General features: G+C 40.3%; 1 protein-coding gene across 3 annotated transcripts in view; it reads right to left on the bottom strand.

Annotated features, from left to right (window-relative positions):
* RORA (RAR related orphan receptor A) overlaps positions 1-20,075 on the bottom strand; it is a 732,098-nt gene that overhangs the window by 31,528 nt on the left and 680,495 nt on the right. For all 3 annotated transcript variants that reach the window (XM_004274696.3, XM_004274697.3, XM_033437170.2), the window contains one exon: positions 12,110-12,195. In XM_004274696.3, coding sequence (XP_004274744.1) covers positions 12,110-12,195 — 86 coding nt within the window. The remainder of the gene's footprint in view (positions 1-12,109; positions 12,196-20,075) is intronic.

Genomic DNA, 20,075 nt, shown 5'->3' with positions numbered 1-20,075 from the left:
CAGTGGATTCACGATGTTGTGTTAATTTCTGCTGTACAGCAAAGTGACTCAGTTTTACATATATATTCTTTATTTAAATATTCTTTTCCATTATGGTTTATCACAGGATATTGAATATAGTTTCCTGTTCATGGATGCTTCACCTTACTCTTTAAAACATCATTTATTTCTCACTGAGTCATTTGAGCAAATGACTGTGGAAAGTTCAGAGAATGGCAGTGCTAAGAACCAGAGAAGAGACTTTTCTTTTGGATTAAGTCGACAGAGTCATGCCCACAAGGCTAGCTATCAAATACCAAGTGGGAGGGGTCAGGTGGGGTTATAAGGTGAGAGCTGTGAAGGGAGAAAGAGGGTAAGCCTGGGTGACTCAGATACACTAAACTTTGCATTTCAGACAGAATGAGGCTGGTCTTCCTTTCCTGCCCCCTTTCTTCCCTTAAAAACAAACAAACAAAAAAACTTTTCATTTCAGTATTCCTTGGGGTTTCTCAGAGGATTTGGGCAGTTAAACTGATAAAGTATTTAAAGCTGATGAATACCTAAGAGGAGAAGGATTAGAAGAGCAAGAAAGAAGAGGAAGAAAGGGAGAAAGTATGGTAGGTACCTTCCTTCCTCAAGGGAGAAGTATGCTCATAAATGTAGAAGCAGGATCTTGATTGACTGGGGAGCAATCCTGGAGAGGGTCACACTGAGAAATGAGTAAGCTGAGACACCAGTTCTAGGGGTGGGAAGCTTGAGGCCACACAGAGAGCAGTGACAGCACAAGGCAGCACTTGGAGTTTTGGGGTGGAACTGAGGAGGTATACATAAAGAAGAAAGTGCTGAAGCTGTGAGTCAGCTGGGAAAGATATTAAGTACACAATTTTGGAGTTTTATTTCTAAAAGCTGAGCTAATGAATGACTTCTTTGGCTTTCTTAAAAGTTCACTTTTTATGAATGTCAAGATACATGGAGATGTGCCATTATAAACATGGTGGGCTTGAGCAGAGAGGGCCACCATGATGAATTGCAGGGTAAGATACAGTACTTGGTGTGACTGCGGCACACTACCACCACCTAGTGGCAGCATACTCACATGCAGTTGTTGCAATACATTAGAATAATACAAACAGGCCTTTAGAGATGAAATGAAGTAGAGAGATTATCAGATTCAGTAGTTCTCAAACTGACGGGGTATGAGAATCACCCATGGAGCTTTTATAAAATACACATGAGATCTATTGAACTACAACCTTTGGGAGTATAGTCGCAGGCATACAAACTAGTTTGAACAATGTGAAAGCACCATTTTTATAGGTCAAAAAAGAAGAAATGTCATTTTGTATGGCAAACATTTTAACAAAGCTTTCCGAAGACTCTGCTGCCTTCCCTTGTTAAGGTCTATTTTTCTGATTTTGCAGATAACAAAAATGAAGCTCAGAATGGTAAGTGACTTGTCCAAGACTCTCCCATGGCTACATGTTAGTGCTGGGACTCAAACTCCAGTGCCCTAATTTTAAGTGCAGTGTCCTCCCACGTAAGCATCTCTCCTGCAGTGCTAGGCTAACAAAACCGATGTCACACAGTCTTGATTTCCTCACACGTCAGCCTTCTGCCCCCATTCCTGCTGCCTCAAAGAGAACTCTCAAGTTTATCTCCCCTTATTTCACCAAGTCTTTCAAAGTGCCTTTCCTTGAGTTTTATTTCTGATTTCTGCCTCTATTCTCTGGAAAAAAAATTTTTTTTAAATAAATAAATAAATTTATTTATTTATTTCTGGCTGCATTGGGTCTTTGCTGCTGCGCGTGGGCTTTCTCTAGTTGCAGCGAGTGGGGGCTACTCTTCCTTGCGGTGCGCGGGCTTCTCATTGCGGTGGCTTCTCCTGTTGCAGAGCATAGGCTCTAGGCGCGCAGGCTTCCGTAGTTGTGGCACGCAGGCTTCAGTAGTTGTGGCTTGCGGGCTTTAGAGTGCAGACTCAGTAGTTGTGGTGCACAGGCTTAGTTGCTCTGCAGCATGTGGGATCTTCCCGGACCAGGGCTCGAACCCGAGTCCCCTGCATTGGCAGGCGGATTCCTTAACCACTGTGCCACCAGGGAAGCCCTGGAAAATTTTATTTCCTAATTAAAAAAAAAAAAACAATTTGGACGTATGCTATGAAATTTTTCATCGATTCCACTAGATTGGAGCTCCCCAGGACAGGGACTGAGGCCATGGGTGTGGGAGAAGGCTGATACCAGGTTGCAAGAGCTGAATGTTAACATTTCAGGAATTTCGTGAACCAACTGTTAAACATCACCATTATTAAACGCTAACTTATTATTTTATTACTATTTTGCTACTGTCCCTGTTTTTGAGGTTATTTACATCAATTATATCTGAATGGTAGCTCACTGTATAACGGTGTGCTACTGTGCGCCTTTTCCTTATCCTGCTTGCAGTGAGATGTCATGTGGGGAGGTTTGAAATTGACCAGGTGCTGAGAGTATTCACGCCACAGAAATTGACAAGTGCTGTGGATCAGGGCTTGATTTATGGCTCTGCTTACCGTCTAGATTTAAAAAGTGATGAAGATAAATTAGGAGTTTGGGATTCACATATACACACTACTATATAAAAATAGATAACCAACAATGACCTACTGTATAGCACAGGGAACTCTACTCGATACACTGTAATAACCTATATGAGAAAATAATCTGAAAAAGAATAGATATATGTACATGTATATATAACTGAATCACTTTGTTGTACACCTGAAACTAACACAACATTGTAAATCAACTATAATTCAATAAAAATTTTTAAAAAGTGATGAAGAAAATGATAATGATGTGGGTTCAATTTAAAAATATGTCATGTCTGTAGCCATCACATTGTGAAGAGCACAAGAAAGAATGTAAAGAAATATTCTTCCAGTTTTTAAAAACCATTATCTGATTCAGCAAAGAAGTTGTTCAAGTCATCACTGACGAATGAGTGAAGTTCCAAAACATGTTTTTCCTTGTTTCACTTTCCTCTTATTCATTAATGTAAACGAAAAATCACGTTGCTGCTACAGTCTTTCGTCAGCTGCAACCACAGGTATGGATGCAAGAGTTCAGCAAAAATCAATGTGCACATTCCGTGAGAATTGGCCGTCTATATATATACTATATAGTGTGTATATATATATATATATATATATATATATATACACACACACACTATATACTATATTCTCTGTTTATAATATTGTCGATTTTACTATTTATAAAATGTATGAAATTACATCAGTGACATATACACTAAAGTTATGGACATACATATAGACACTGTTGGCTGCTAAAAACTGACCAGCACGTGACTGGACTGAGCCCAGTCCTTGCTGGACCCCTCGCTTCTCACCAGGCTGTCTGAGTGGCTCCCCTGTATTCTGGACAGGCACAAACCCAAAGTTGTGGTCTGGCCTTCTATAGCCTTGTCACCCCCATCACCAACACACACATACACACACACTCTCCAGAAACTTCAGCTGAATGGCTTTATTATTCTTTTTAATTGAAGTAGAGTTGATTTACAATGTTGTATTAATTTCTGATGTACAGCAAAGTGATTCAGCTATATATATTATATATATATATATAATATATATATATATATGCCTTCTTTTTAAATATTCTTTTCCATTATGGTTCATCATAGAATACTGTAGAGTTTTTCTCTGTGCTATACAGTAAGACCTTGTTGTTTACCCATTCAATACATACTGAATGGCTTGATCTTCATTCTGAACAGAACATTTCCCGACCCACTGACCATTTTCCCAGCCTCTTCTCCTCCAGTGTTTTCTTGTTCAGTCAAGGGCACCACCATCACCCAGATACTCAAGGCACAAAGGTGGGCTACCCGGCCTCCTCGCCACCCACATCCATGCACTCACTAAGTTAGGCTGTTTCTGGTCACCTTCATGTTTCCCCAATCCATCTACCTTTCTCCATCTTTACTGCAATTTTCTCAGGTTCCCACATCTACCATCTCCTGAATGGGTTATTATTACACAGCCTCCCCACTGCTCCCTGCTTCCATCCTCCCTCCCTCCAATCCATCCTCACACAATCACCGAAGATGTTCTGTTTCTAAAAACAGAACCCTGATCAAGTCCCTTCCCTGCTTACGAGCCCTCAATGGCTCCTCACTGATGACCTGGCTATGACCACCTGTCCAGGCAGCTCTCTCCTCTTCTCGAAGTCACACTCTGGCCAAGCCTAAACCACTGTGTCCACAGTTCCTCAAAGGATTCCACACACACCCCCACCCCGGCCCCGCAACCATCCTGGAAGTTCTCTTCTCTTGAGTATTCACTTTCTCTGACCTTGCCCTTCCCAAGGCTGGTTGAGGGGTCCCTCCCATGTACACCCCTAGAGCCCTGCAGCTATCCCCCTCATAGCCCTTAACTTGCTGTATTACTAATTTGTCTCCCTCACTGACAGCTTTGTTTCTTTGTTTCCAGTAGCTAACTTAGTACTTGGAGCAGTCAACAAACACTTGTGAAATGAATGACCAGAGGAAAAATGATGCCAGTGATAAAAACAGTGGTGACAATCACATGCTTAGCTCCTATTCTATACCAGGCACCGTGGAGGACACTTCGCAAACACGATTTATTTGCAGTTCACAACAACATTGCAAAGTTGCAAACAACAACATTGCAAAGTTTTTATATCTGTTTACAGATAAGAAAACGACACTTCAGAGAGGTTAAACCATGTATCCAAAGTCACACAGCAGGTAAGGAGAGGAGCCAGGATTTGAATCCCTGAACCCTGGGTGCATCTTAACCTAAAGGCCAGAGACTTCTTAATACACTATCCAAAAGTCATCCAGACAAACATGTGGGGCAGACCAAACAGAAACAGATAAACAACAAAACAGACAAGTAAAAATGCCCCACTTTTCAGCTGTACAAAGTTCCATGTAATGGTTCAAACACAAGGTGAGGGAGATGGCATTTTATAGGGTATCGAATACCAGGCTTACATAAGTAGGAAAACACTCTCCTTTGCTAGGTCTCCTTGATAAAAAGCTTTGAAACAGACATGGTATTCCCTATTGGGGTTATTAACCGTTTTGCCCCCAAGAGGGCGTTGGCTGCACAGAGACCTGTGGGTGTGGCTGGAAAGGTGCTGGGGTGGAATGGGGTGTAGCTCTGAGGGGCTCCCCTCCGGCTCAGGGCTCCTTCCCAGTGAGGCACAGGCTGAAATGCTGATCTGATGTTTGGTCTTTTGACAATTTTCACTTAATGAATTGATTCCTACAGTTCATTAACATACCCACTTCCACTTCTGTATACACATATGTCTTAATTAGCTGCTCATTGGCTGTTTAATTACAAGAAAACAGCTGACAGCTGCCTTGCTGAATTCTAATGGCAGACGCGTTGGAACGGCTACACATTTGCTTTTGACAACCAAGATTTATTCATAACTCTATGATTTATGGTGAATGCTCATATGCCTGAGCGGATTATTGTATTTTCCAATCCAACGGAAATGTTGGTATTTGGGGGACTATGGACGTGGGAATCCCTCTCATTCCATTTCTGTGGCTGAGATGAGCTGAGAATCCTAGTTGGAGAGGCATGAACTCTGTTTCAATTTTTTTTATTTTGGGAAGTTTCTGTTGGAATGTTCGGAAGTATGGGGGTGAGGAACAAGAAATATCTTTGGATAAACGTGGGCAGAAAGTTAAGGATTTAAAGTTAAGAGAGAAGATAACTGGCAACTTAATTTTATTGAGGGGGAAAGAGAGGGCATGCACGGATTAAAATCAGAGAGAGGAAGAGGCAGAAGAAATGATAAAATTAAAATGGGGGGAGGAGACAGGAATAACAGTCCCCAAGGAAGCAAATAAGAAGGAAATTTGTTCTTTAGAAAAAAAACAAACAAACAGGAAACCTCATTCTCCAAAGTAAGCTGGTATGGTCCCACACTCAGGCATCGGGCAGCAATAAGTCATGGAAGTGTGGATCTCCTCAACTACTTTCCTGTTCAGTAGTGACTGGCCTCCCCGTAGAACTGTATATGCAAATGATCTCTGATTAAAGCTGACCTCGTGTGTTCTGTCTGGTAAGTGGAGATGTCTGCTTTGCCATACGGTGATGTGCCACCCTCAGATCCAATCCAGTGGGCACATTCAGCAACAGTGATTCCCAAGCAAGCATGAGGCCCTACTCTGAGCCAGACACCATGTTAGACCCTATCTATGACAAGGCCAGAAGCCCAGCATCTTCTGTGAGCTGAGGCACAATTAAGACCAAACCAAAGAAACCAGGAAAATACAAAAAAAAAAAAAAAAAAACAACCCTCAAATCATCTTGATGCAAACTGGGGTTTAACACATCCTACCACTTGTGTGTTTATTTCATCACAGGCCTGGAAGATTTTGCTAAATAAAAAATTTGTTCTTATCACCTGTATATAACAGAAGTGAAACTCTGATGTCACAGGATGTAATAAAAGCCAAGTCTAATTTTCATTTTAAGTGGCTAGCTCTAATACTGGGGCCAAGTGTTATAAAATATTAAAGTAAAAATGTGGAGCATGAATGTACCGATGCTGAAAAGTGGACAAATTGATCCAGGGCTAGTGATATTTTACAACTGAAATAAAAATATTAGAATCCTTTAAAAAACCATTTGGGCCCAAAAGGAACATTTATGGATATGGTTTTTAACCTAATACATAAAAGGCTCCAGAAAATGCTTTAACTCTTTCAGGAAAAAAAAAGTACCAATTATACATTCTGGATATCTTTGAAAAGACTTTTTATTGTTAATTTCAGAGAGCATATTTGTTAATGTGACGAAACTATTCCAAGTTCTCCCTTTCCTGGGTGGAAGAGGAAGCTTTGCATAAGACAACATCTTAAGTGTATTAATTGATGAATAAATATTTGACACATGAATGGACTCTATTCTTAGACTTATCACGAGGCAAAGGGTCTTAGATGTAATCAGAAATCGATTCACTAACTTTAATACTCAACTGTACATTATTATTTAAGAAGCTATAGTTGAATGATAATCATAGCTAACACTGCTTTATGATATAAAGGAAAGCTACTACAAGAGTAGATCCTAATTTGACTCCCGCCAAACTTAACTACTAATAGTCTACAGTTGACCGGAAATCTTACTGGTAACATAAACAGTTGATTAACAAAAATTTTGTATGTTGTATGTGCTATATACCAAAATACTACAATAAAGTAAGCTAGAGAAAAGAAAATGTTATTAAAAAAATCATAAGGAAGAGAAAATACACTGACAGTACCGTAGTGTATTTATCAATACCATAAGTTTATGTCCTTTGTTTTCAAGGTGAATTGTCTGTCAGTGTCTACATCCATATTGTCATATACGATAAAGGAGATGTTATATGTATTACCAACATTAGACATGAAAAGATAATGTTAAAAAGAAATTCATATTTATTTATGATTTTTTTCCAATAAAAAATCCATGTGAGTATAAGTAAGTGGAGCTATGCAGTTCAAACCCATGTTGTCCAAGGGTCAACTGTGCATGAGAAGATGGATGCCAGCTGAAACTATTGTGGTAATCATTTCACAAGATATGTAAATCAAACCGTCATGCTGAATGCCTTCAACATATACAGTAACGTATGTCAATTATTTCTCAACAAAACTGGGGAAAAAAGTTATGGTAGAGGCCCAAAGTCTAAATAGATATGGATTAAAAATTCTGTGTGTGTTTTTTTTTTTAATCTTGAGATAAATTTTTCATCCTCCTCCTCTAAGCAACCACTGTATCTAATACTGAAGCTAGGAAATGAAGTTGAATGATAAACAGAACCATTTCTCGAAAGAAAGCCTCCACCAGTCGTCGTTTTCCTATAAGCACTTCAGCATTTGTATTCACTTTGAAGATCGAACCTTAACCCTAACATCTGCCGCCTTTCATTTTATTTCTGGCCTTTTCTGCTGTCTCCGTGCTCCATGACCGGGCCCCTCCTCCCTGGCAGGCCTACCCAGCTTACCTTACACCCCCTGCTAATGCTCACCCAGGGCTGGGACTAAATTCTGTTCCAAGGGCTCAGGAACGTCTTTACTGGCAGCACTAAGCCCTTGCAGGCCTGGATTCAACGGTCTTCTGAAATGCAGTATTCAGGGCTGGCCCAGTGCTCGTACACTGTTCCTTCATGATCTCCAAAGAACAAGGAAAATAATTTTACAATGAAAACCTTGGCATAACAGAGCTCTTAAAAATTTGGGAGTGGCACACCTGTCTATCCTTATCTTCCACTATCTGCAGAAAGTGACTCTCTGCTCCAGTCAGACCGGGTTATACAACCAAGACTTCCCCATTTTTAGGCTCTGGCTGCCTAGTGGATGCGTGCTTCTTGGGTCACATCATGGACCGCGGCCTTACTCTAGTATTTAGTTCTTTATTTGCTATGAAGGCCTCATCTCTACAACTACACTGTAAGCTGCTCGAGGGAAGGATTCGGTCTTCTATGTCTTTGGACTCCTAATAGTGCTTAGAGAACACCCAAGGGGGTGCTCACATTTTCGTTGTTTTTAGTGGCAGAGTCTACATTACAGATCACAAATGGTCACAAAATCAAGACTGGACCCACAGATATCCTGGAAATAGTGTCTGACTCTACACAGCACATCACTCAGACATGAGGAGTTTGCCCAGGAATGATAATAACAAGAGCCAACACTCAATGTGTGCTTGTTACATGCCTGGCACTCGTGTAAGTGCTTTACCTATATGCACGTGATAACCATATGAAGTAACTACAATTACTATCCTCATTTTACAGATGAGGAAACAGAGGCACAGAGAGGCTGGGTATTTGCTCAAATTGGTAAATAGCAGAACTGGAGTTTGAACCCAGGCAGTCTGGCTCCAGAGTCAGGGCATAAGCCTGACACTATACCGTCTCTCTACACGTGGCCAAAGGGACTTGGAGGGGGTGAGCTGGGAATACTCAGGAGCCAGAAAAAGAGCTACCAAAACGTCCACCACTTTTGCTGTTCATGTGCAATGCTTATTTGAGCAAGTATGTGGTGAAAGAGAAGCATTTCAGCAATTAAATAGGTTCTCCGGTTTCTTGTGGTTTCAGGTTGTTGATTTTAAAATGCAATTTAAAATAGATTCACAAAGCGATTAGCTCAGAAAATGACCGAGTCACTTTTTCTCTCTCATTAGATTTCTATTTATATATCTAATCAGAAATTTTCCTTAAGTCTAATGATACTATTACAGAGACAAATTATTTATAATTTGTCATGATACAATCACCTTCACCTGGTTAGAACATGATAAATCATTAACATCAGTGGCAAAAGAAGTCTCTTGACTTCACTGCACCTAGAGATAAAAATGTTAGTTGTAATGTACACACTACTATATATAAAATAGATAAGCAACAAGGACCTACTGTATAGCACAGGGAACTCTACCCATTATTTCGTAATAACCTGTAAGGGAAAAGAATCTGAAAAAGATTCTGAATCACTGTGCTGTACACCTGAAACTACCATGACGTTGTAAATCAACTATACTTCAATAAAAAAAAAATGTTAGTTGTAGCAGAAACTATGACGCAGGGCAAATACTGTATGCATCGAATATAAACACATGCTACCGTACAGGTCCAAGGCTGGGTACAGGCCCAATCTGTTAATAAAATGAAGTTTTAATTGATTGTTTTTGTGATTTCCATTGTATAAAGTCAATAGGAAAGAGAAGCAGAACTGCAGATGACCGAAAAACACACTGGCACCGAGGCTGTACAAGATCTGGAAGGGAATCTAGAAAACTGACAACAGTGAAATAATAGCTGCCCTTTGTTTTCTTATTGCTTTTATTTCTGTCATAAATAAACATTGTGTTAAAAAGAAAACACACATTGTTTATGCCTCAGTAAACACAGTGGTACTCAGAGAATTCAGATTTTATTGAATAGCGTGTTGTTAATTAATCTTCTGAATTGTTGAGGCGCTTCCTATGAAGTAGCCCCCATCTTCTCCCTGGTCCTGCCCTGCGCACCATTCCTAGGTATCGTATTCAATTTGCCACATAATACTACATGTGGCATTACTGAGAGACACAGAGAGAGCGATCAGTTTCGTGAACAGCATGATGGTACACACGTGGTTAATTCCTGGGACCCAGACCACTTAAGAAAATACCTAGGTGATAGGCAATGCACAAAAATCAAGTCTGCTTGGAACTCCTGGTAGGGGAGCACTGCTGTCTATACACCCTTCAGCAAGAAGGACCATGCCATCCTCTACCAGTGATAAGAAGGTGCGTACACAGAGTGGGTGAGGGTGAAGTGCGACGGGCCCAGCCACATCAGCCGAATTAACCCCCCCAAATCAATGGAGGGACAGTTGTCACAGGCAGGTACCTCTCTTGCTTACATCTTGGGATAACATAGGCCAGGCCGTTGATTTTATTTTGTTTAATTTTAATTCATTAATTAATTTGGAGGGAGGACGAATTGAGGAAATAATTTTTTCCCTTGGTAATACAGAACCTTGAGGTCTTGAGGGTACCATAGAGATGAATAATTCAAAATCCCCTTTGAGTAGAAAGCTCTCTATTCCTAAAGGTGGGTGAATTTTTTTTTTTTTAATTTTGTTAAACTGTTTAATTTGAAATAATTTTAAATTTAGTAATAAGTTGCAAAGATTGCACAGACATTTCCATTATACCCTTCATCCAGCATCCCTTGATGTTAACACCTTATGTAATTATGCTATATTTATTAAAACTAAGAAATTAACATCGGTGCAGTGCTACTAACTAAACCACCGACTTTATTTGGATTTCATCAGTTTTTCTGATAATGTCCTTTTTCTGTTCCGAGATGGATTTCTGAATAATGGAGTATGGTAGGTGGTGTGCAAAAAATCTCAAGCTTCCCCGAGATAGGATCAATATGAAGCATTTGTATATGTACAAAGTGGCAAGTGCTATGATGATTAACAGTAAAACAAAGACATAAGGAAACTACAAGGCAAATTTCCCTGAAGTCTCCCAGGAGTTATTTGTGTCTGAAGGCGGTTTTGTATTTTCTGACATTGTATTTTTCTAATTTCACTAAAGGAAAGCTAACCAAATTTGTGGATTTTACTTTTTGCTTTAGCCTTCAAATGCTTTAGGGCTAATTCAGGCCTGGTTCAGCGGCAAACAACTGTCTCAGAGGCCTCATGCATGTCTAAATAGCTTCTCTCCTGTTTATTTTGCACTGTTTTATCCTATAAGCTGTCTCAAGGCCCTTCCAAGATAAGCAGGAGGATTTAAATCTTAATAAATTGAAATTTGAATAACGGAGGCAATCTAGGTTCGGGGGTCTTGAATGATTAGGATAAACATCTCTATTTTCCACTCCCACATTACGCATGTGCTGTCCATGTTGCCCTGAGATCAGCATCAGCAATAATTAAAATAGTAACAACAGCAATAAGACTATTAGATTTAAATAGCACTTTTCAGTTTATAAGGACTTTTATTCACAGTTATTATTTCTATTCTTGGAATAGTTCTAAAAGGTAGGAAGAATGCCACTTTACAGATGAAGAAACAGAGTCACTAAAAGATGAAGACATGCCCAAAACAATAGGGACAAAGGGCGGCCCCAGGACCAGAACTCAGTGCTTTCTAAAAACCTTGCCATGATTTGGCCAGACGTGTCAACATCTGTGAGCCAGCAATAAGACTTTCAATCACATTCCCATTAAACTTCTTGGAAACGCCTTCTTATAAAGCTTGTAACAGGGACCTTACAGAAGTCTAGAGTCATCTCTTTTTTGAAAAAAGATAACCCAAGAGATTTTTTCATCAGTTCAATCAATTCTGGGATTGGAAGTGACAAACAAGCCATGCTCGAATACTATTCTCCAGCCTCTCATTATTGTGATGGGAGGCATAAAAATATATATAACTTCCTTGATTGTAATGAACATCCAAATATTTATTCTGTCCTGTCGTTTCTCGTCACTCAAAATGCCAAGGAGCTGAATTTTTAGGCATAGTAGAAGTAAAGAATAGAAGTCACAAAGATACATCCTAACGTTGATAGAAACAACAACAATAATTAAAAAGGCTTACCTTGCAGCCTTCACATGTAATGACACCATAATGGATTCCTGATGATTTGTCTCCACAGATCTTGCATGGAATAATTTCAATTTGAGCTGCAACAGAAGCACGCAACCAGTTAATTACATTTTATTTTAAACACCTTATAAAAGTGTTCCCTGATCAGCATTTGTATAGTGAAAACTAATAACCTGCTAAACATTATACTGCATTAACTATTCATTGCTGAACTGTGAGGGTCCCCCTAGAGCCCTGGACTAAATTATGGCTGCTCGTTATATAATAGCTTTCGGGTTATTAAAATGGGTCATTTGAGGAGGTGTTTAAGAACCCACAAGAAGACTGGAATCAGCATTTCAAAGCCTTCAAGAACTGGAGAGTTCACAGTTTAGGCCTCAGAGCAAAGCGGATACTAAAATGTTTCCTCCGATCTCATTTTCCATCATTATTTTTAAAAGGTCATAAACCTGTCTGGGCTGAGCATTGTAGCTCGGCTGGTGGAGAAAAACAGACTCCAAAAAGCCAAAACTACTTAGGAAAATGATTCAACTCTAAATATTAATAAGTTACATATGATGGGAAGAATTCCTTACTCATCTCTTTTTAATTAATGTACCTCCCATGTGTTAAAAATTAGTCGACTTGTGTACAATCAAAACCTTTCAACCATAAAGTTCATATCCTATTTGAATTTAAAAATGATGAATCCGGACAAATAGAATATGTAGCTTCAGAGTTCTTTACATTGGAAATTGATTTCCTGGTACAGCGTGCGTGTGTTTCTATCTAACTGATTATTTACAGTTGCCTCATACTGGAAGAATAACCAAATAATTCATACATATTACATCGAAGTTCTCAAATATGTTAAAGCACGTTTCTAAGATAACACATTATATCTTGAGCAGAGTTGGAAAGAGTATAATTAAGGATTAAAAAAACCCCTAAGGAACAGAATAATTAGGCAAAACAAAGTACTTGGACCACCTATTAAATACAATTTATATGTGAAATAAAGAACCAACACTGAGCTGCATATACAGGATGACAAGTTTCACCCGTTTACCTGGCATGCTCCATTACACTAAATTTATTTTCCATGGTTATCACTACTGGATATCATGTCAGATTACCTACTAAGTCACACACACAAAGGCAGTTGCAAGTGCCCAAGTATATTTCATTTTCATAAAGCCCCTACCTAGTGCCATGCCTCACACAAAGCAATGACTAGTCTAACGAACGTATCGCACGATGTAAGTAACACACATACACAGAGCCCACCCTTTCTTCCAATGTGATCTCATATCCTGGGGTAATTTCCACAGCCACCTACTCTGGATTTGATACAATATTGTATTCAATACTTCAAAAGAGGACACATTAAATTACTGGACTTAACCTCATTATAAACCATGTGTCCCTGCTAACATCCTTTCAAGGGGACCAGAAGTACTGCAGTGCCTTTAGTGAGTCCTTTGCCTACCAGTCACTTTTAGTGTTGACATCCTGAGTTTCACTATCCAGAGTTAGAAACTGTTCAAAATCTCACCTCCAATAAATGTGCCATAATCCTCAAGCCTTCTAATACCCCAATAGTGGCATCTTTGTACACTATCTAAATGTCTATTCTGAGTTATGCAACTTAATATAAGATCACGCTTAACAAAAACCATCATCTTCAAGTCGGCCTCCTCGTCTTAGAGACTAGCTTGATATCTTCAAGGAAAATTCTTTATGAAATCTAAACTCTAATAATGTTTCACACTTAGGCTCCTCCAATATATATTTTTTTTGCGGTACGCGGGCCTCTCACTGTTGTGGCCTCTCCCATTGCGGAGCACAGGCTCCGGACGCGCAGGCTCAGTGGCCATGGCTCACGGGCCCAGGCGCTCTGCGGCATGTGGGATCTTCCCGAACCAGGGCACGAACCCATGTTTCCTGCATCCTCAGGCAGACTCTCAACCACTGTGCCACCAGGGAAGCCCTCCTCCAATATTTTTAATACATAGTTAAGGCAAAGTTTTGTGCCACAGATTGTCTGCAGCTCTCCAGAGAGATGGTTGTGCCCCACATTTTTCAGAGACTCATAAAAGCCAAGTGGTAGTAAAGAAATTCTGAAAGGTGATATCAGCTGAAACCTCTAACCCTAACCCTAACCCTAACCCCAACCCCAACCCCTAAGGAAGAGAAGAATTAGACAACACAAAGTACTTGGACCACCTATTAAATAAAACTCATACAAGAAATAAAGAAGACAGACACTGAGCTGCTTCTGCTTATGTCTCACCTCAAGTTGTAGTCACAGAAATTAGATAAACCTCATTAGGCCCTATAGTTTAAGTCAGCATCAAAACTAAAAGTAACACTAAACTCGGGCCTCTCAAGAGTTATTTTCATTCCATCTTAGTAATGGAGAGATTAAGCAAATCTGTTTAGTCCTTTATAAGATAGGAAAGCTCTGGGCAGGCCAGACAGGGAACACTGAGTAAAACTGTATGTATCTGGATCAAATGGAAAATGGTGTATTGCTGTTCACTCTGCCTGGGCTCCTAGTGGATGACCCATGAGTAGTGACATCATGATCTTTAAGGCAGTGACCAAAATGCCTACTAAAAGCTCCTGTAACATTGCAAGTGATCTGGAGGTCTGGCAGGGAGGGGTCTGATCATGATGGGGGTGCCCCTGGGATTGACATCCTGGCCCAGCACTTCCACCCTTGGAATGGCTCTCAGCTGGCTGGGGAGAGGGTGGGAGTGAGGGTTGGGAAAGTCACTGTAGTATAAATCCAGAGTTTGGTGCCACTACTGCATAGGAACACTGGCCTGAGTCAGGCTCCTAAACTCTTGGTCTTCAATTCAGCCTTCCTTCAGCTCTCAGGGTCTTTCAGATCTGCAGGGCACTCAAGCTGAGGCATATTTTATGAGACTTCATGGAGGCCAAGATGCTTAGTATGAATGGACTCACTGTAGACTGACCTGTATTTTCAAGCAAGGGGCCATTTGCCTAGAACTTTGCCCCCTGCCGCACTGTGTTTGTGCTTGGCTCCAGTGGGCAATGCTGGTCAAAGATTCCAAATTAGTTAGAACAAGCTTCCCTAGGGATCTCATGGTGAGGTGATGGGAGGGTTCTCCAAAGCCAGGTTCCAATATTATGATTGGCTGGATTAAACTATTCTACTAGCCTACCCCCTTGGGTGGCTCTCTTAACTCAGAAGACAATTTCAGGTGCAAGTGCTCTTTAGGAAATGACTAAAATCCACTTGCTCTAAAAAGCAAATTCTCTGAAAGTGATCTATCACATGTGTTGATCTTTCCAGAAAGTAAACATTTGCTGATCGGAGCAGGGCACTTACTCAATCTTCCATTTCATCCAACAATGCACAAAATCCACCTCCCTTCACCTTTTAGTTAATTTACAGAATTCAAATGTATCAAGGAGAAGAAAAATAGTCAATGCCTTACAAATTTTTCAAAAGGAAAGCAGTTTAGTTTCACAAATTTGAGTTTTCAGACCAGTAAGAGGGAACAGGACAAAAATCCCCTTGCCCTTTGCTTTCTATCCCTCAGGCTTTTCCATTTTCTGACAGGCAGTATTGTGTCTTTTCAAAATAATCTTCTTGTAACAAAAATTATGAGTCTTGGCCCATATATATACTGCACACATTGACTCAGTCAGTATTTCAAAGGATGAAATCTGTCAGACACCACAACTGTCACAAGTATATTGATTAAATTAGTCCACATCCATATTCATTGCAGCAAAGAGGTTTATTCTGTAGCGGAATATCTGAAGCAAGATGCACGCACACATATAATCACGAATTGGCTTAACAATGAACAATCTCGCTATGAAAAATTCTAATTTGCCTACATTTTCAGCTCTATTGCCTAAATAATTTGCTCTTTCATGCACCCTAAGTAATTCAAGCAGGCTCTCCACACCTGCACAGGCAAATTTCTGCAGTTTCAAGGAGCTGACAACAAGTGGCGGCGGGGCAGCAGGAAATCCTGGAAAGCAGGTGTGCTAATTAGCCAAGTGGTCCTTAGGCTGGGTGGGCATTTACCGTTGTACCTCTGTAAAAAAGTTTGCTTTTTACTTTTCATTATAAAAGGTAACAAGACACTGGCGTTCTTAACACCTCACTTGCTCCTCAGGACCTATTTCTGGATTTATCGTGGTCCAGAGAAAAATGCCCATTCTGCCCAAGTATTAAAAAATATAATTGCACAAGAGTTGTACCCATCACTTCATTCTGTGAGTGAAGAGTGATGTCTCGATGATAATCTAAATAGATTGATAATAATCAATACTATTGAACATGTATTTGGGCTTATAAAGTCTCAGGCATTATCTAATTTGCTGCTCCAACAACTCTATGAGGTAGGTGGTATTATCATTATCATCATTATCTGCATTTGTTTTAGATGAGAAAACTGAAGCTCAGAAAGGCTAAATAACTTGCCCAAGGTCAGAGAGCTTGGAAGAAGTAAGGTTGGAATTTGGACACATTTTGGTCTTTTTCTCTTAACTCAAAAGCTTATTCCCTCTCCACCCTACCCCCCTTCTCATCATACTGAATAGCCGAGCTAAATCACTCCAATACAAACATCGGGAATATACTGCTCTTGGTAGGAAACCATTACCCAAGGATCAAAAGACATCTCACAAGTAATCTGGTTAAACTTAATACTACTCAGAACTGATGTCAAGATGTCTTTCTGGGAGTTACTTGACTAGTTCATAACTGGAAATAATCATCAACCTTCTAAGACCATTCTTCTCAATTTTATAAAATTCCGAGTTTTTGACCTTAGGCTGACCAATACCAATGTTTAACGATTCTTAAGGCTGGGAAAATTACTTCACCTACCTCTCTGAGTCTCAGTTTTCTATTTCAAGATTCAATGATATAATGTATAAATGACACAGCACATATGATTATTTTATACATGTATTCTATATATATGCACATCACACACAATCCTTAGAAAGAGTTGGCACTCAAAACACAGTTATTATTATTGTTATTGTTGATAAGAAATCCTGCCTTATAGCGAAATGAAATTCTTTTCTGCAGACTTTAAGCTCTTTCCAAAGCGGGGATAGAGAAAAGCGGCTTAGCCTCTAGCTAATATGACAGGCAGTTCATACCAGCTACCACAGCGATCCTTTACAACGTTGGCACTTAACTGCTACAACATAGCAGCATGTTGTAATCAGTGTGGGATGTGTCACAAGGCATTTGTTGCTAATAATAGTAAAAAAAAATAAAGTTTTTTACTGGTTCATATAAAAAAATAAACTAACATGGACCTAAGATCATCCCCATAAGATCTTTCACTCTAGCTCACTTGCACAACCATATGCTTTCTCAAATTGGACGGAACAGGGTGGGGTTACTGCTGGCTTGCCAGGAAACGGCCAAACTTTGGGTACACCCATGACACTATGTCACACATATGAATGCCAAGCAATTTTGTGTGTCTTGCAAAAACTGTCAAGAACTGCTGCTATAAACAAACAAACAAAAACCAAAAAAACCCCTATCTTTATACCAATCTGCTGACCGTGTTTTTCCTGGAAGGCTGAGAATATGGAGGACTTTTCACCTGCTATGTTACATATTTCTCTAACGTTTGAATTTTTTACAACCAGCATGTATTACTTTTGTAAGCAGAAAAACCAATAAAGATTAAAAAGAAAAACCCTAAGGCATTTGATTTTATTTTCGGCAAAATGGCTTGAGTCCTTTATGGATTAGTCATTTTATTTTATCCCCTGTTTAAAACTGCTGGGGTATTAAAGGCTTCTGCAGCTGCCTGGATGGCAGTCTGGCCTGTATGTCAAGGCCAGCTGGGGGCGGGGGGGGGTAGGGAGTCTTCACCTGGTTTCCTGGAGGGACTCCGGCAACTCCTGACTTCTAGAGTTTTGTAGCCCCTCTGGGTCTGGCCACCTCTAGTTCCAGGGTCTCCAAGGACTCTGCCCCATGGGGCTCAGCCAAGGGGGCAAAAATAGGGGCTGAAATTCGCCTGCCTGTGAGCCCTGCTGCAGAGTGGCTGGAACAGGTCGGAGGGAGGGAGCCTTTTTCTCTCTCTCTACTCTCTCAGCGCTGCTGCTGGAGGCCCCAGGCCACCATCAGGGTTTGCAGAGAGCTTGCAATACATCTTCATGGTGGAAGAACAGACTGTGGGCTTCAAACAGTTTGGCACACTCTGTCCCTGGACCTAAGGCCTGGAGTATAACATGGATTTGTTTCACAGTGCAGGCATGTTCAATAGGCATCCTGGGTGGGGAGGGCTGAGTTCCAGCTACACACTCTGCAAACTAAAAATCAACTTGTTCAGCCATTTTTTCTACTAAATATATACTAAATATAATACTGGTATGTGTCCCCGGTACAGTCTTTTCTTCTACTGATTTTGCAATTTTTTCATGATAGTACTTGATCCTAGTGGAACATCACCAAAGCAGTTAGCCCCCTAATTAGAAAAGTCCTACCCCTTTGGTAGAGCAGTCTTGTGGTCATTTCTGGCAACAACAGTAATGCTTGATATTTACAGAGCTCTGTAACGGTTTTCCAAGTTTTTGTCCTCACTAGCTTGTTTTGATTTTGGTGTTCACAACTCTGAAGTAGGCAGGTGGGTCTTATTAGCCCCATTCTATTGATGTGGAAAGTGAACCTCAGGAGGGTTAAATGGCTTCTTCTCTAGGTCTAGGTTTCCCGGGGTTTAACTGTAGAGGCAGCCACCAAAGAAAAAAAAAAGGCAGACTTGGTGTCTCTTTTTGCTCAGGATTATTTGATGACTTTAGATTTATGTTATCATCAATCTGGGGCTCTTAAGGGGAAATGCCATGAGAGAGAAAGAGCTGGAGGTTGATCCAGCTAAAAAGTGGAGTTGGCACTCCTGCGTTTCCCTCTGACCCTCAACTCCTTGAGTGGCCTCAAGCAAGTCACTTACACCTCCACTCCCTCCACCTATAAAATGGGAATAACTCCTATCTCCCAGGCAGGTGGTGGTAAACGAATGCTCAGAAAGCTCTTTGAAGACGAAAAGACCTATATAGATGGGAAGCTTTAGGAAGCTTGGCATATCATTCTTGGCAAGGACCAGGACGCTGTGCCCTCACCACCCACTACAGGCTCTGCCACCAAGAGAATAAAGAAAAATCCACAGAACTGTAATCTTCATCTGCTAACTAGACTCAAACTTTTTTTTTCAATTGTTGGTTTCCAAAATGCCTTCCTGAGGGACTCATGGGTCCAGAGGTTACTATCTTTGTCTCAGCTTCAGAGAAAAAGCACATAGATGGAGAAGTCACCTCTCTGTAACAGCCGTCACAAGCAAAGTCACTGAACTTAAGCCCTTCACCAGGGCTTCAGTTGTCTTGCAGAGGTATCCTGGAAATGGTATGATTCCCACTTGTTATACACAATAAACACACAGGTTGCCCTCCGACATTCTGACCCTTGGTATTAAGTTCATGTCTGACTCAAAGGACCCTGTCAAATTATAGCCATCCGAAAACAGGTCCTGTACCTTACTCTGCCTCCCGCCGACCAAAGTCCTACACCTTACATACTGTTTAAAGCCACTTCTTAAAAGCTTTAACTGGATTGTGGCTTCTGCTGAAAATGTAACAGCTTTTTAAAATCATTTTTTAAAATAAAAAGTGTTACATATACTTGCCGAATACATACACATAAACACACCTCAAACTCTTCAAGAGATCAAGCATTTGCACACTAAAGCTAAAATATGACAAAACTAGATTTTTGAAACTTTATTTCCTTCAGGCTTTACACATGTAAGACTTAGGAGCCTAGGAGTTAAAGCCCATATGAATTCAGAGAAAGCTGAGCTGTGTACGCAGGAAATATCTGAAGAATGAGGAAGACAAGTATGTGCTGTCATGTGGCTTTCTGTGAATATGCAGGTAGTTCTGACAATGGGAACTGAATATTAATCCTTTG

The sequence above is a fragment of the Orcinus orca genome, chromosome 2 (assembly GCF_937001465.1).
Source record: "Orcinus orca chromosome 2, mOrcOrc1.1, whole genome shotgun sequence".
Taxonomy (NCBI): domain Eukaryota; kingdom Metazoa; phylum Chordata; class Mammalia; order Artiodactyla; family Delphinidae; genus Orcinus; species Orcinus orca.
This window is presented reverse-complemented; position numbering and strand designations above follow the sequence as displayed.